Source organism: Ornithodoros turicata, chromosome 1 (genome assembly GCF_037126465.1).
Source record: "Ornithodoros turicata isolate Travis chromosome 1, ASM3712646v1, whole genome shotgun sequence".
Taxonomy (NCBI): Eukaryota; Metazoa; Arthropoda; class Arachnida; order Ixodida; family Argasidae; genus Ornithodoros; species Ornithodoros turicata.
In genome coordinates this window covers 170,870,102-170,886,627 of record NC_088201.1, presented here as the reverse complement: position 1 = coordinate 170,886,627, position 16,526 = coordinate 170,870,102, and the positions used below count along the sequence as shown (strand labels likewise).

Genomic DNA, 16,526 nt, shown 5'->3' with positions numbered 1-16,526 from the left:
GCAGACTTGTCTGGGTAACAGCGTCCGTGAGCCGGAGAACCAGGGGTGCAAGGGGGTGCTTATTCTACAAGTACCGCACTTTTTCGAGGATCCACACCACGTCGTTGCTCCAGCACCCGTGGGGCTTCCTGCCTACATTTTCAAGCAAGTGACACTACAAATGGGTAGATTAGCGTGTCTTTAACCACCAAAGGTAACCACACTTTTGCACAATATGTGTGCTTCATTGTAACAAACAGGTCTGAAGGGTTCACCCATGTGACTAGCTTTGCATACTTTGTGTACAGTTTTTGGTTGAAATAAATTAATTACAAAAAGTGTGCTTTCAGAGAGAAGTACTCACAAAGGGTTATACACAGACAGAAAATTCACATTAATATACACGGGTTGTACGATCGGCACGACGTCTAAACGACGGATCAGGGTAGCAAAAGTGAGGTATAACAAAGGTCTAATCTTATACCTACTTCCAAAATGGAGGTATAAAACAGATCTAAGTCTAATCTTTAGAGCTAATGCATGTCTAAGAGCCATGACTAATTTTAGACATGTCTAGAAAAGGGGTAAATCATGTCTACGTACGTAGACATTGAATGTCTCAGGTTAGACGGCTATTAGTGTAGCATTAGCAGTCTACTTGACATTAGGTCTAGCCTTAGACATTCTATAGTTATCCCAGATGTCTAAAGTTACACATCATACAGCCATCTATTATCCCCCATGTGCTGCATGGGAATGTTCTCGGATAATGCACCGCGTGCCAATCACAGCGCCAACTGGCACCGTTGACGCCTCTGCCTTACATCTTAATTACACGTCCGCCTTACACATTATGTCTTAATGCCTTACACCACCTTATGGAGAGCGAGGCATACACAGTTATCACGTGCCCAAGGTTATACAAAAATGCGTCCCACGTGCACCAAGTGAAGTCCATATATACTTGAAACTCCTTGCGCATCTCTTATCCTAGAGCGTAGCTCTCGAATCTTAGAGTTTGCTTATTTGTTTACAGGGATGACTTGAAGGCAAAGCGGTGCCACATGAGCAACGACACGATGATTGCGCCCAGATTTTCAGGAGTGGTTGGCTACGACTTAAAAAACCTGTGTAAAGACATACTTCTTCCTTTTGGAGCAGTAAGTATAACATGAGAAAGCCTATCCATATGACATTTATATAAAGTTTAAAATAGAAAAATCTTGGAGTTCCTTTTGCTGTGATGTAATGCATCATTTGTTCGCTTCTTCCAGTTGCTAACACTGTTTTCTGTTACTTGTCTATGACCATGCGTCGTTAGTTGTTGCATTGCTAGTACGTTGCCTGCGTTTGCAGAGAAGCTGGTCCGTGCATTACAAAACGGAAGAGAAAAACAGAAACAAGCTCCACATTAATGCTTAATAATTGATTACTAATGCATTAACATAATATTGACACGCTGAATACATCACTTACAAATCAAACCGGCAGTATAATGCGTAATCTTCACTTTACTGCACAAAAGGAAATAAATAAAACGCTTGGCGTACATAATACTAGTTCATCCTCATCTTTACTGTTGCAGTACTGTTGCTAAAGACCCGCATAAATACTTAACTAGCGATATCGAAAATATACGAGAAGAACGCGGAAACTATCATTTGTATCAGATTACTCACCACTTTCAACTATCAGAGCCATTCAAACCAACCTGGAAGTGCTTGTGCTTGCAAAGTGCTTCCTGCCTGATGCTGGTAGCCTAGCAATGCCCGCTCCACATGTCAGGACGCTTGAAGAGTTCGGAGCGCGCGCACTGACTTCTCATGGCCCACAGGCCGCATCAACAGCGGAGACGATGTTGTGTGTGTCCGTGGGTGCCAATAGCGGTATTGTGGCTTTCTCAGGAAGCGCACGTACTGAAGATCTTGCTGCACACCACAATCAATAAGGATGACCACGGACATAGCGACAGACGAGCTCCAATAGGATTTGCCACGATATCTCAGCGCTAAGAATGCGGTAGATATCGATATCCCTTAAATCCCAGGTGTTCGGAATCCCACATGTCTAAATTTCGAATTTTAGAATGAACGATGGGGGAATGATAGTGTTGAATAATAAGTCGTTTTATTCCCCTTCATCACGCTACCCATTTGGTTGTAGGCGCTCTCACATGCGTTTAATGTGATATGTCAAAGTATAATCAATATTAGTATCATCACAATCAATAGCAAACTATTACTGGAATGGGAAAATTGTGTGTATCGTACCGTGCTCCCGAGGCAGAGTGTGAATACACAGCAATTAATCGAAATGGAATGAGTAAAATGAATTGCACTGCATCACAGGACATCATATGTAGGTAATGGTGGATTTGACTTAATGAAGTTAAACAAAGAGTAACTTCACGTCAAATGATAAGAAGGGATCTAATTCACTGCTGTTCATCCGTGCCGCTCGGAAACTGCCAGGTTGTGAGGGCGCTGGAGGTGTCAGTGTGCCCCGGTCCTACTGATTAGGTGAATTGAACCGGTGGAACGGATGGGATATATCTCGAATAAGGAGGAACAGTGGACTCGACCCAAGGAGCACAACAGGGCGCTTCTTTTTAGCTGCAACAAGTTTTCATAAAAACAGGAGTTGCCTTTGGACGCTTTTTTCTCATTCGATTACTCAACAGGGCTGCTACTATAGGAAAGCACGTCCTTATTAAATTACTAATCAAACGAGACATTTTAATCAAATTTGTTAATTATTCCATTGAGCGAGCCTGTTACAATTGCAATATTAAACCTGATCTCCACATGATCCGCTCCAAATATTGATGAAGCACAAAAGTAATGGCAGCGCGCGCTAGAGTACTAACTATTCCACATTTGTCCTCTGCTGCAACGCGGGAGTGATCGTCAAAGGAGCGACATTGATGTCAGTAGTAAGCACTGACCACGATTATCCAGAAACACACACGTGAGGTGAACCCGTCCGGTAGATATCGAACTTGTCTGCTCATCAAACACATAGATGTACGTGGAGATTTTGATTTTCTTTCCCACAGGGTAATGTCTTCGGAAGTAATGGCGAATCAGGGTGACCAGTACGTTACACGTGTCTCCGGATACGAAGGATTCTGAATTATTCAGGATACGAAGGGTTTGTGGCATCTGACATAAAGGTTTTGTTTGCTTCTCAATGGATGCAAGTGTTTCAGCATGCTATACGTGACACACTCGTTTTCGTGGATCGGAGGATCGTGGCGTTTGCAAGGGTTTTTTTTTTTTTTTTCAACATTACTGGAAGCTCGATCGTGCACCCAATCGACTCTGTTTTAAGCACGTTACTTTTAAGACAGCACATTGGACGTCGTTGGAGGTGAAACCAGACCATTCTCTCGCATAGTTTTCTACACGTTGTGAGGACCCTGTGATGGCAGCATTTATCGTGCTTACTATTTCTTGGTGGTTATGAACCACTCTCATCTGAAGGTTCACGTGAAGGACATGAGAAGTCAACCCGTAGGCTCCGTCCTTAACTGCACTATTAGCCTGGGTACTTCTAGTAAAGGTAAAAAAATTGCAATATTTTTACCTGTACACTAGATGGGTACAGCATTACCTCTGCCTAGGTTACCTCTCTAAAAGTAACCAGATGCACTGTGTATTTAGAAGTAACGCCGTTCCTGGGGCTCCGGGGCTGCACCTGCCCGTTCCTCGCGTTCGTGCCTGCATGCAGCAAACTGCATGCAGGCACACACGAAACACGACACGGGTGACATACCAAAATACATTGACCGTGGGCTTTCCTGGGCAGGTATTTTATTGTGAATATCAGGAAAACACAACCCAGCATTGGCAACCGCAAGATAACGAAGATATCGTTTCCCAATGTGGTGGCATATGTGAGACTATGTGTAATGAACACAGCTCCAAAGGGGCTTTGATGTGTTCACAGAATCGCGTGAAATATTGTGTTGTAAAATTGCAGGGGCGGCATGCATGCATACGGATCTTGTCCTCATTCTTGCTTGTTGCTGTGGGGACAGTGCCGCTTTCCCCACCATAAGTATCTAAAATGGATCTCCTTATTTATCGTTCTCACGTTGTTAGGGTACATCATTAATAGCAAAAGCAGACCTTAATTACACTTGTGCAAGCACGAGGAATGAATGCAAAAAATGTAGATGCCTGTTATGTTGGAAGACTCGGTGTTCGGTATCGTAGCGTGTTTGACGAAAACGGGGGGTTTTCCAATTGACGAGCTTCCATATTTGTACATGTAGCAGCAGTGATGAAATCAGCTACAGTATGGAGTTCACATTGAACTTCCTCAAGGCAAGGTGTAATGCAGAGTAATTGTGAGGCCAGCGATACATGCACATAAAACAAGAGAATACTGAAATGTTAACTCCAAACAAACACAGATGGCAAAATATTTTGTGGATGGCAAGTCGTTATGTAAGAAAATAAATACTATGGAAAACGTTACAGCTATGTCCTGTTTCCTCCTGTGGTTGCAAGTTCACGTCCTGAACATGTCCTTCACCACCTGAGGGAAATCAGTTGACATTAGTTTGCAGGCTCTTGACATATTAATTACCACCAGCCCATCCGCTCCTCCACTGCCTGACTCATCGGGATGGCGATGAGGGGATGGCATCGGGATGGCGATTAGGTTGCCTGGTAGATAAATTCATCTGAATGTAATTCAGTAGCAGATGTCATCAATTTCTTATTTTTAACAGTTTACTGACTAGTCGGTGTTATCGATTGATTGATTGTCTTAACTTTCTTCATTGGTATCATTCGCGAGATGTTATCTGGTGGTCAGTTGTACTAGCAAACCACTGATAACAACCAATTAAGGCATAAATGTGGGCAACCATTCCGGTCAATTAACCACATCGACCAATCACAGTGGCTCAAGTCATACCGTGCAATCAGTCAACCCATTCACCACGAAGTCAGTGAAATTTACGAAGGCAATCAGCCAGAAAATGACTGAGTCAATTCATCAACCAGCCAGTAAGACAAAAATAACCTGTCATTGACAACACGACCCTGAAGAAGTCAAAATCAAGCCATATCAAGAAGTAAAGAAAATAGTAATTGCCCCCCCCCCCCACACACCTGGGCATAAATAAACGCAATCATAAAATCGCTGTAGCGGTCAATCAGTTGCCTATTTATAAGGAACTCCATATCGCGCATCGTTTCATTAGTGAGTCGACTACGCTTTAGTTTTTTAGCAATTAGCCCATACACCAAAATCGATTAAGTCCGTCAGAAAAAATGGAAATGGAAAATATAACCCCACGACAAGAGAACTAAATACTCCTCAGAACAATGTACTACGAAAAATCCAGTTTCTTTTCGTTGTCATTGCTACGACACACAGACTATAGCGCTTATCACTCTTCTTCAACGCTGAATGGAAACAATTTACTCGTAGTTAAATTTCATTACACAACCCAATGTCAAAATGGCTCTATAGGTATCGTATACCTTTCAGCGTATGAAAGATGCTGGGGCAAGAAGGCGACACGAGAGATACAAAGTAAAGTCGATGTAGAGAGCAAAGCTGGCAAGAGAAAGCAGAACGCGCTAAGGCCGAGCGTTATCACTGCGACCAACAGCTTACACATGCACAGACAGCACATCATGTATGACTTGTCATAAGACAGGAAGCAACAGCGAATCTACTTAGAACAGTCCTGATGAACGATACCTATTTCACGTATTCTGTTATGTGAAACCCGGCTGTTCGCACAGTATTCATATTTTAGATATAGATGACGACTGCCGGACTCCACTATGTATTTCTTGCAGTCCTCGCACTCTTTGCATCTGCCTCTCGGCACTCCCCAGAAGTCCTTGTTTGTAAACGCCATTTGGGAAGCAGTTCACAACACATCTACAACCACGAGCGTGGTTTCACTTGTCAGCCACAGAGGCGTCACATTTCAAAAGATGCAACCGACAAAACACGATGACGTGATGCAGTGTCCCTTCTCGTGTGATACTGTAAACGGTTGCCAGATGAGCGACCAAAAGCGATCAAAACCCAGCAAACCAGATACATCCAGCAAATGTCCGTAAGATATCCTGCCCGGGACATTTGGATATCCAGTGGAGTTTGCCACAGATCCGTTTTACATCCATGCGATATCCCAGCGACTAGCATTTCTGCTATGTTTGTAGATCCACTGAAAGTCCCTGCGACGTCTGTCACGGATATTTGGATATATAAGGGAGATTACGAATGTCGTACATATTTTGCTTCTTAAAATTTTGTGCATCACATATTTGGTGTTCGTAGAGTGCGTAGAGAACACTGCAACTGTGTACCAGCAAATAATATTTGTGTGTTTTAACCAATTTGATACTATTGTTCCCATTTGGGGAACAAAACATTACCTTAGCCTAACAGGATTCATCACAGTACAGCAACACTGTGGGAACTGCCAGCATAAGAGCCGAACCCCGCCCGCCTTACTTGGACCACTTTTGAAAACCCGCAGTAACCTCTATTTGCGAGCTGGATGGAACATATACTGAAATACAAATCGTTACACACACGTTCGTTAGGGGTAGCTTGGCGTAAACCATTTGTAACGGTGATGAGGATGTATCTTCGCAATTCCTGTGTTTCTGCATCAACTCACAGTATACCTAACAACATTTCCGACATCCCTTCCTATCAACTACCGTGTTTTTAATTCAGGTTACCGTCTCTATAAGGACAAACAAATCTTTCCTGGATCTCCCATAGATATCCCTAGGATATGCAGGCTGCCTGTCATGGGACATTCAAACATCCAGAGCGCGATATCCTTCCAACGTACCAGGGACATCTGTTGTTTACTGGAGTAAGCCCAACACGCATTGAAATTGTGTGATATCCCATAGATATCTTATGGATGTCGAGATATTCAGGACATTCGCGACCTTGTAGGGATGTTCCAGGGATATTAATGGTTTGCTGGGAAGCGGCTGTGATTGTTTGCGAATGCATTACGACGTAGAAGTAACGGACTCCCACTACAAGTAACACGTACAAGTAACCAAGAGAAGACAAGGGGTTTCCCCACAGGGTTCCTCTACCCCAGCTCTTCGAGACCCAATTTACTTCTAAAATTCGAAATTTCCTGTGTTACCTCTTCCTTTGAGCCGATGTTACTTCTAAATACACGTAACAACGGTCTAAAAGTAACAATAGAAGTAAGTCAGGTAAGAGTGCATGAGCCCCTTCGAGCACGGACAAAATTTGTAACACATGGCATACGCTTTCAGGATCCACACGATTATTGGAGCTCTGCTCGGTAGATAGACTCACAAATCGTCGAAGTTGCTGTCATTCGGGGAGCAGATCCTCACGTATCTAGTAGCCATTCTGTTGAATGCCTCGTGTGTGACAAAAAAGGAAGGAGGAAGCGTCTCTCTGTGATGAAGGAATGATTCCCTATTACGTGTTCTCGTGATTCAATGATTCTATGACCCTCAACAGGTCCTCTTCCCTTCGGAATTTTGGGCTTGCATCTGGTGATTTATGTCTAGCCCTACTGAATCTGTTGTCGTCGTCGTCGTCGTTGGAAAGGACGACTGGACTGTTACCGAGATTCTTTAATCTAACTTCGTGCTCTCTTTGTACGGCCACGAGCATGGCATCGATGGGGTCGAACTGACATACGAGACAGCGTGGCACTGCTGTCAAACAAAATCAGCACGAGATTCCTTCCCACAAAACAATGCTCACTTTTCCTTGCAGTTAAGAAACGATGTTGACGATGAGAGAGATTACTCCTTGGGATGAGTCCCTGTGTGTTTAGTAACCTGCAGTGGCAGTCGCTATCGTTTCCTGAAAAACAATATCATATATAAAATAAACTCACAGAGCAGAGCAAGCTAACCTACATTTTTCTCCACGAAACGGATGCCCCTCATGAGCTTTCGATCAACCGTCGTAGTACCAGAGCACCCTTTATGGTTGACACCGCTCTCCTCCTCCTCGCATTGCGACGGTGTCATCTGTACTTTGCCCACACCGCCTTCAGCCTTTCGCGCCTTTTTTTTTTAATGTCGCATATGACAATGATCCCATTCACATTGAATAAAACATTACACTATCCAGACACAATGGTGTGTCATAATATTCCCAAATCGATCATCCATGTCTACATCCTGGGCAGGTGTCCATTGGAAGTCTCACGTGGATGTGAATATTCTCCGTTCAAAGGCCGTGCTCAAGGTACCCGGTGATGATCTCTCCAGGACTGCAAATGAATGCACCTGCTCCCCGTCGCCCGGTCGCAACGGTCGTTGCACGGTCATTGTGCAATCGGAAAGATGCCGCAGTGCCTAATTCAGTGCAGTGTGGATTCAGTTTTTTGGCGTTTCTGAACTTATTTTGCAATACACCATGCTGGAATACAAATAGATATTAGTACTTTCTGTCTGGGCACACGTTTCGTATTTGCAAATCGTGAGAACAAAACTTGTGCTAGTTATGTTTCACTAAACCCAGACTAACCGCCCGTGCCAATTGAACGCGTTTGAGGTGCGATGATGGAAATAGTAGGCATGATCTCATTCATTTCTTCACGAAATTTTAATGAGAATCAATGAGAAATCAGACTGACAATTCGTTCAACGTGTGAAAGCCGACTGTGTCTCATTGACTGAATTGGAAGTTAAGCAGGGAAGCTGCCTTCGTGGAACCCGGCTCCAGCGTGTTGTGTGCGAAGACCTCATCAATGAAGCAGGGAACCAATTAGACAAATTGGTTTAGTGGGCGCCAATGAGAAATGTCGATTTCCAATTGTCTTAATGGGATCTGACGTGTCCTGTATTACAGACTGTACCAATAGAAGGAATGAGGAACTGCCCTAGTGTGCATCAATGAGAAAATGCTTTCCAATGGAATTAATGGGATTCAACATGTTGTGTTACCGCCACTACAATAATGAAGTCAGTTGCTAATGGAACGAGCGCGATAGTGACCAATGGTACATCATCATTCTCAAATTAAGTAATAAGGTTTAATTAGGAAGAACGCTGTACATTCGTGATGAGGATGAACTAATTTGAACAAATTCAAACAAATAAAATTCCAGGACACGAACCGCACAAAAAATATTACAAGTGAAGTTTGAATGCAAATTTGAAATTAAAATCTATTCTGAACAAATCGACTGAGGAGGCGAACGGTGCGTCGGCCGCGATGTAGCCAAGGGGGCGCTTTGTAATACATTTCCCTGCTGCACCACATAGTGGCTCGTGCGAGCTGAAAATAGTTCGTGTTATTTCAAATGTTTGTGAACATATTATGCTCAGAACTACATGTGCCGTGGTACCTTGGTATTATACATTAATGCATTCCGTACAAGGTTCAGTGGATGCATGTGGACGCGTTCTCCATTAGCGGTCACACATTAATCAGACTCTCACAAAACGTTGGAGCGTTAGGAAGCGTGCGTTCGCTCACAAGCATTCGGCGTGTGCTTGATTTCGAGGATTTTATCCATGTCTAAGGTCAGTAGTCGATTTCTCAAGCATTCCCGTTTTTTCCACGCCGCTTTGCATGTTTTAACCCTGCTCGCAAGGCAGTACTGCCGTTGATCGGAGGATAATGCAGTCAATGTTTCCCACCCACGCCGTGTGCATCGATATGTAATATATTTTGATGCTTACCTATGTTGACATTCTGCTGTTCCAGCACCCTTTGCTTTGTCTTTCGAAATGCTATTACTTGAAGGTTACCCTCGTACAACGCGGCTGGCATAGGGGCGTCAGCATTTCTCATCAGGTTGTCAAAATGAAATCTCAACGAAGTTGGATGGCCTTAATTTTCACGCAAGAATGTCAAGCTGAACAGGATTAGAAATCTCCTACGAAGCACAGAAGAGCATTATGTCAGCTTTGTTGGCTGTCGGCACTGCTTCGACATATGAATACATTTCCATGAACTTACTCATTGTGGATTTATGACATGTGTGTTGATGATGGACAGAACGCTTTCACAACATGTAAGTGCTCATTTAGGTTTCCATTATTGGTGTTTACCGTGTCTTTCTAGCAATTTTCAAACGCTCTGTTACCCCATATGCATCGTGAACAAAACGTGCGAACGACACGCATGTGACGATCAGACCTTTTGTTGAAGATGCTTCGAGTATGTGACTCCCGACAGCTGCTTTTCTATATCCACTTTCGTCGCATTGTCGTCGATGAAAGAGTTGTAACACCCGGGTTACATTTCCGCCATTATCATGCGGAATACTATTTTGGCAAGTAAGACTAACTAGAACTGCTCAAAATACCGAACAGTACAAGACAAGTTCCTAAATAAGTGTGAATTAACTTTATTAGATGGAGTCATCCACGTAAATTCCCGTTTGTTCTCGAAATGAAGATGCGAGACATATTGACACTGTTGTTCGGTCACATTTTACAATATGTGCATTTCATTTGACCACCAGCAATGGGGTAGAGTATCGTCCCTGGCTATCAAACTCCCCGTTCATCATTTTTTGGGCACTTTTGGGAGCAGTCTGCTCTTACCGCTACAAAAGGGTCCGAGAGCAGGCGATTTGTTCATCCAATCACGGGTCTGCCATCGTATCGCCCTAGGGGATATCGCTGTTGCCAACACAAATCGCGATATGCTGGAGCTGTTTTTATTAATTTAATTCGTTTATTTAATAACCATGACGATTCTGGACGAGCGAATTGAGAGTATTGTTAGGAGGCTTCGAAAAGCGAGCTTTATTGTGACACAGTTGAACGGCGACGATGGTCTGTGGGGACGTCCAAGGGCTTAATGAGGTACGTTATGTCGGAAAGAGCTCGTAGGAATTGCTACCGGTCGACTTTGTGGAAGAGGAATTTAGAGGACAGTCCAGAATTGCAGAGGGGAACCCATAGCCAGAGCAGGTCGCCTGCAAAGTAAGTGACCGGAGGATGGGTTTTGTCGTAGCGGTGCTGTGCGGAAGTTTGGACATCAAGAGTGAGATAGCGAGCGCTTTGTCGGTACTCTTCGGCATTACATGTGGCGTCCGCGAGGGCACCATTCACGAGGTCAGGGACGTTTGGGAATAGCTTGTCCATTGTGTTCACTGGTTCACGAGCATATAGGAGGAAGAATGGGCTGAACTGTGTTGTTAATTGCGTGGCGATGTTGTAAGCGAAGACAAGATAGTGTAGTAAGGAATCCCAGTTGTAGTGCCGAGGAGAAATGTAAAAAGACATCATGTCAGCCAGAGTATGGTTGAAACAATTTGTGAGGCCGTTCGTCTGACGGTGATAAGGCGAAGTCAACGAATGGGTGACAGAACAGGTGGCGAGGATCTCTGTGATGATTTGGGCGACGAAGTGCAGTCCTGTATCGCTTACGAGGGCTCTAGGGGCTCCGTATTGAAGAACTATTCGGAGGATGAAGAATTTGGGATTTCTGTGGCGGTAGCGGTCGGTAGCGCAGAAGTAACGGCGTACGGTGTCCAGTGGTCGATGGCAATGACGATCCAGGGGTTACCTGAGACTGATAGGGGTAACGGCCCGAAGAGGTCGATGTCGACCCGTTCGAAACGATGGATTGCTGGTTATAACGGTTGAAGAGGACCGGTAATTAAGTGCGGTGTCTTGCGCTGTTGGCAGGGCTGACATGATGTCATGATGCACGCTCCTGTATAAGCAGGGCCAGAAGAACTTGCGTGGAACTCGCTGATAGGTTTTAAAGAACCCCAAATGTCCAGCAGCGGTGCAATCATGAAGGGAGCGAAGGACCGGAACCGGAAGGACCGGAAGGACAGTTGATGCGGAACCACTAGCAAAAGCGGAGCGCCATCTGGAGTGTAATTCTTCATGTATAACATTCCATTATGTTGAGTGGTGAGCTTTACGGATGAGCTTCGCGTATGTGTAGGGATAGGTACCGTCAAGGTGACGAATGAGAGGGCTAAGCGTCTTGTTCCGAAGTTGCTTGGAGGGAAAGGAGTTTCGGTCAATTTCGGACAAGGAGAGTACATCGTCATACGAGAGGGTGGTGTCACACGCAATATCCTTAAGCGAGCACCGTGACAGCGCATCGGCGTCTTGATGTTTGCGGCTGGACTTGTATTGTACCGTGAAGTCTAATTCCTGAAGCCGTAACGCCCAACGTCCTAGACGACCTGAGGGGTCCTTCAGAGATGCGAGCCAGCATATGGCATGATGATCATTGATCACAGTGATGTGGCGCCCATACAGGTACGGGCGGAACTTGCCAATAGTCCAAATAACGGCGAGGTATTTCTTTTCGCTGACACAATGATTGGTTTCAGCCTTGGTCAGTGTGTGGCTTGCGTAGGAAACAAGTTGCTCCATCGGGGCGTTGACATGTTTTTCTGCTAAAATGGCACCCAAGCCTGTGCCTCTGGCATCAGTGTGGAGCTCGGTTGGAGCGGACGGATCAAGGTGTTGGAGAACAGAAGCATCGGTCAGAATGGTTTTGAGTCGCTGGAAGGCACTCTCAATGCGGAATCCCACATGAACTGCTTGTCTCCTGAAAGGAGGGATGGTGAGGGGTGCAGCCAGGTCAGCATAACCTTTGATGAAACGCTGAAAGTAGGACGAGAGGCCAAGGAAGCTTCGGAGCTCTTTAGTGCTGGTTGACTTAGGAAATTTTGTGACCTTCACCTTGTCGGGGTCAGGTGATTTTTCAGCAGCCGATACGAGGTGACCGAGCATCTTACTTTGTTCGAAGCCGAAGTGACGAAGTGAACGCTTGGCAAGCGAGAGGAACGGGGACCGATACCCCGCACCTCCACCAAATGTTAGGTTGCTTCGAAAAGTGAGTTTTATTGTGATGACGATGAGGATGACAACGACGAAATGATGACAACGATATTTGTCTGACAGTATTACGTTTTCGGCAGTGAAAAACGCCATACCGAGGTAGGCGACCCCTATCGTGGTACATGTCATCTTCGTCTTGTTTTTTGTTGCTTTTTTTTTCCTTTTCTTCTTTCATGTGTTCGCAGTTGCTCGCCGTATCACTCCTTTCCTCCTGCTGAGCAAGGCTCTTGCCCTTCACCGGTACAGTATGGACGTCACCGTCGCTCCTCTACAGATCACTTGCGATTTGCAGCAGACTCCGGAGGTTGAATAGTTAGGTCTGGAGCGCGCGCTGTGATTACTTTGCTGCTTCATGAGTAGTTCAAGCGGATCATGCGGAGGCATTAATATCGATGTGCTCCCTAAAGTCAATAATTAAAAAGTTTACCAAAATATATCTGTTAACTAGTCCCCTAACTGAGATAACATACGGTTTCCCAGTAGCATCCCCGTCGAGTAATCCAAAGACAAAAGTGAACGAATCCTTGGCCAACTCCTTTTTTTAATGAAAAATCCCTGAAGCTAAACTGGAACACCATGTAGAATGTCGTACCATATCGGCTAGGAGCCGGCGATACTGCTCAAACATTGGGCAAATATAGCATTTACGTAGGATGTACGTCAGCTTTGGTGAGTTTCGATTCAAATATCGTCGGGCTTCCTGTTGGAGAACTGCAGCGTGCGGATGACGGTGAGGTAGGGGTCGTTCTATCCTGGATGGATTCCCTGGACACGGACACGTGGGAGCAGGAATGGAGGTCATGGTGCACGAACAGCTTGACCGATAAATTATGCCGTGGTAGCGCAGACGGAATGTTGTCAAAGATGGTTTCAAAACGGGGGGTAGTGTCGGGGGTTCGAAAAACACACACTTTATTGTAATGACGATGGGGATGACGACGATGATATCTCTCTCAGTTTCCCTCCGGCATGGAGGAGCCGTCCCGGCGAGTTTATCGTGAACGTGATATGTAGGGTTTAAGGCGTGACACGTGTGCAGACTCGGACGTTGTACGGTCAGTAGGGAGTTCGAGAGGTTGAATAAGGTACGTGACGGGAGAGAGTTTCCGGATGACTTTATAAGGGCCGACATAATGAAATAAAAACTTAGGAGACAGGCCAGACTTGTGTAGGGGAACCCACGTTGTTCCCAATGGAAGTTGTTCCGGATGGTAGACGACGTTCGTGTGGGATTCGTCATAGCGATTTTCGGCTGAAGCTTGGACGTCGAAGGTCCGGCACCGGGCGATTTGTCAGCACTCTTCCGCTCGGCAAGTTGCATTCGCAAGGATGGGGTCGGCAATGTGTGGGACATAAGGGAAGAGGGTGTCGATTGTATGCACCGGTTCATGCCCGTATAATAGATAGAATGGGCTAAACCGCGTCGTGGACTGCGTGGCGGTGTTGTAGGCGAAAACAAGGTAAGGAAGTAAGTCGTCTCAATTGTCTTGCCGAGGTGAGATGTAGAATGAGATCATATACCTGCGAGCGTGTGGTTGAATCGTTCGGTGAGCCCGTTTGTTTGTGGATAATAAGGTGACATCAAGCGGTGGGAAACGGAGCAGCTGGAGAGGATCTCTTTAAGAAGCTGGGCGACGAATTGGCAGCCCTATCGCTTAGAAGGACTCTTGGCGCCCCGTGCTGGAGGAGTATTCGTTGAATGAAGAAGTTAGCAACCTCGGCTGCCGTAGCGGTTGGAAGAGCGGAGGCTACAACGTACCTGGTCGAGTGGTCGATAACGGTTACAATCCACCAGTTGCCAGAAGCTGATAAAGGAACAGGTCCGAAGAGGTCAATTCCACACCGGTGCAATGGATGTTCAAGAGCGGGTAGCTGCTGAAACTGATTGGAAGAAGTTGGCATGACGATACGTATTTGTGGACTGTTTTGTATAGGCATGGCCAGAAGAATTTTCTACGAATACGCTCGTAGGTCTTGAAGAAGGCCCAATGACAGCCTGTCGCATCATTATGAAGCGTTTTCAGTATAGCGTTCCGGATGTAGGGTTCCGGACTAATAGAAGTTGGGAGCCTTCAGGGGAATAGTTCTTTTTGTACAGTGTCCCATCATGCAGCACAAAGTGCTGGCTTTTACGAATGAGCTTTTTGTCTGTAGACGGAGCAGTACCATCGAAATGACGGATAAGAGTTGCAGCGGCCTCGTCCTTAAGTTGTTCGGAGGGAGAGGTTTGTGCGTCAAGTTGGGGATAAGCACATAACATCTGCGCAAGAAGGCTGTCTGTCAGATTTCCCGATTCGAAGCGAGCACCGGGATAGGGCATCACCGTCCTGGTGTTTCCGTTCGGACTCATAGTGAATGGTGAAGTCAAATTCTTGAAGTCGTAGAGCCCAGCGCCCTAGACGACCGGAAGGATCCTTCAACCATGCGAGCCAACATAACGCGTGATGATCAGTTATGACTGAGAAGTGCCGGCCATAGAGGTACGGGCGGAATAACTGCTAAGCACTCCTTTTCGGTTGCGAAATAGTTGTTCGCAGCTTTTGTCAACGTGCGGCTGGCATACGCAATGACGTGCTCCATTGGTGCGTCAGGAAGTCGTTGTGCAACAACAGCACCTAGCCCTGTGCCACTAGGATCTGTGTGTAGTTCGGTTGGAACTGAGGGAGAGAAATGCCAGAGTATGGGAGCGGATGTCAGGGCTGCTTTAAGGCACTCAAATGGCATTTCAGATTCGGGATCGCATTCGAAGTTCTTGTCTCGAGAAAGGAGCGCTGTGAGAGGTCCGGCAAGATGGGCATATCCCTTTATAAACCGTCTGAAGTATGACAAGAGCCCGAGGAAACTTCGAAGCTCTTTTATGCAGGCTGGCTCCGGAAAGCTTGCGACGGCCTTCACTTTCTCCGGGTCTGGAGATATTCCTGTAGCAGATACAATGTAGACAAGCATTTTAATTTCTTCAAAGCCGACATTTTTTTCTATTCAACTGTAAGCCTGCCTTCTCGAACGCTGTGAACACCGATTTCAGGCGACACAAGTGATCTTGAAAGGTGGCGGAAAAGGCACCTACATCATCCAGGTAACATAAGTACGTCTTCCACCGAAGCCTTCTCAGTACGGAATCCATCATCCGCTCGAACGTGGCGGGGGCGTTGCAAAGGCCGAACGGCATGACATTAATTCCGAAGAGCCCGTCTGGGGTTACAAAAGCAATCTTGGATTTGTCACCTTCAGCAATCGGTATTTGCCAATATCCCGAACGAAGATCAAGAGATGAGAAGTACTTAGCGCCTTGCATTGTGTCCAAGGCGTCATCAATTCGGGACATGAGGTATACATCTTTTCGAGTAATGCTGTTCAAGCGGCGATAGTCAATGCAGAAACGTATGGAACCATCCTTTTTCGGTTCTAGAACAACAGGTGAGGACCATGGGCTTGACTCTCGAATTATACCCTTAGACATCATTTGCGTTACTTCGGTTTCAGTCTTCTGTCTTTCCGCGGACGAAACTCGGTACGGCCTTTGACGAAGAGGTCTCTCGTGTCCTGTGTCGATAGTATGCTTTACGTTACGAGCGCCTCTAATGTAGATTTGTCAGTGTCAAAGAAGTGGGCATATTTTTGGAGGAGTGATATGAGTTGAGCCTTTCGTGCATCATCCAGAGAACACGACACAATCTTCTTGAGAAGTTCATCTTCAAGGGGAGAAAAGGGCACATGGGTTCC

At 45.6% G+C, this 16,526-nt stretch overlaps 1 protein-coding gene across 6 annotated transcripts in view; it reads left to right on the top strand.

Annotated features, from left to right (window-relative positions):
* Positions 1-16,526, top strand: part of LOC135378792 (uncharacterized) — a 160,069-nt gene that overhangs the window by 114,011 nt on the left and 29,532 nt on the right. For all 6 annotated transcript variants that reach the window (XM_064611885.1, XM_064611883.1, XM_064611882.1 and 3 more), the window contains one exon: positions 1,016-1,139. In XM_064611885.1, coding sequence (XP_064467955.1) covers positions 1,016-1,139 — 124 coding nt within the window. The remainder of the gene's footprint in view (positions 1-1,015; positions 1,140-16,526) is intronic.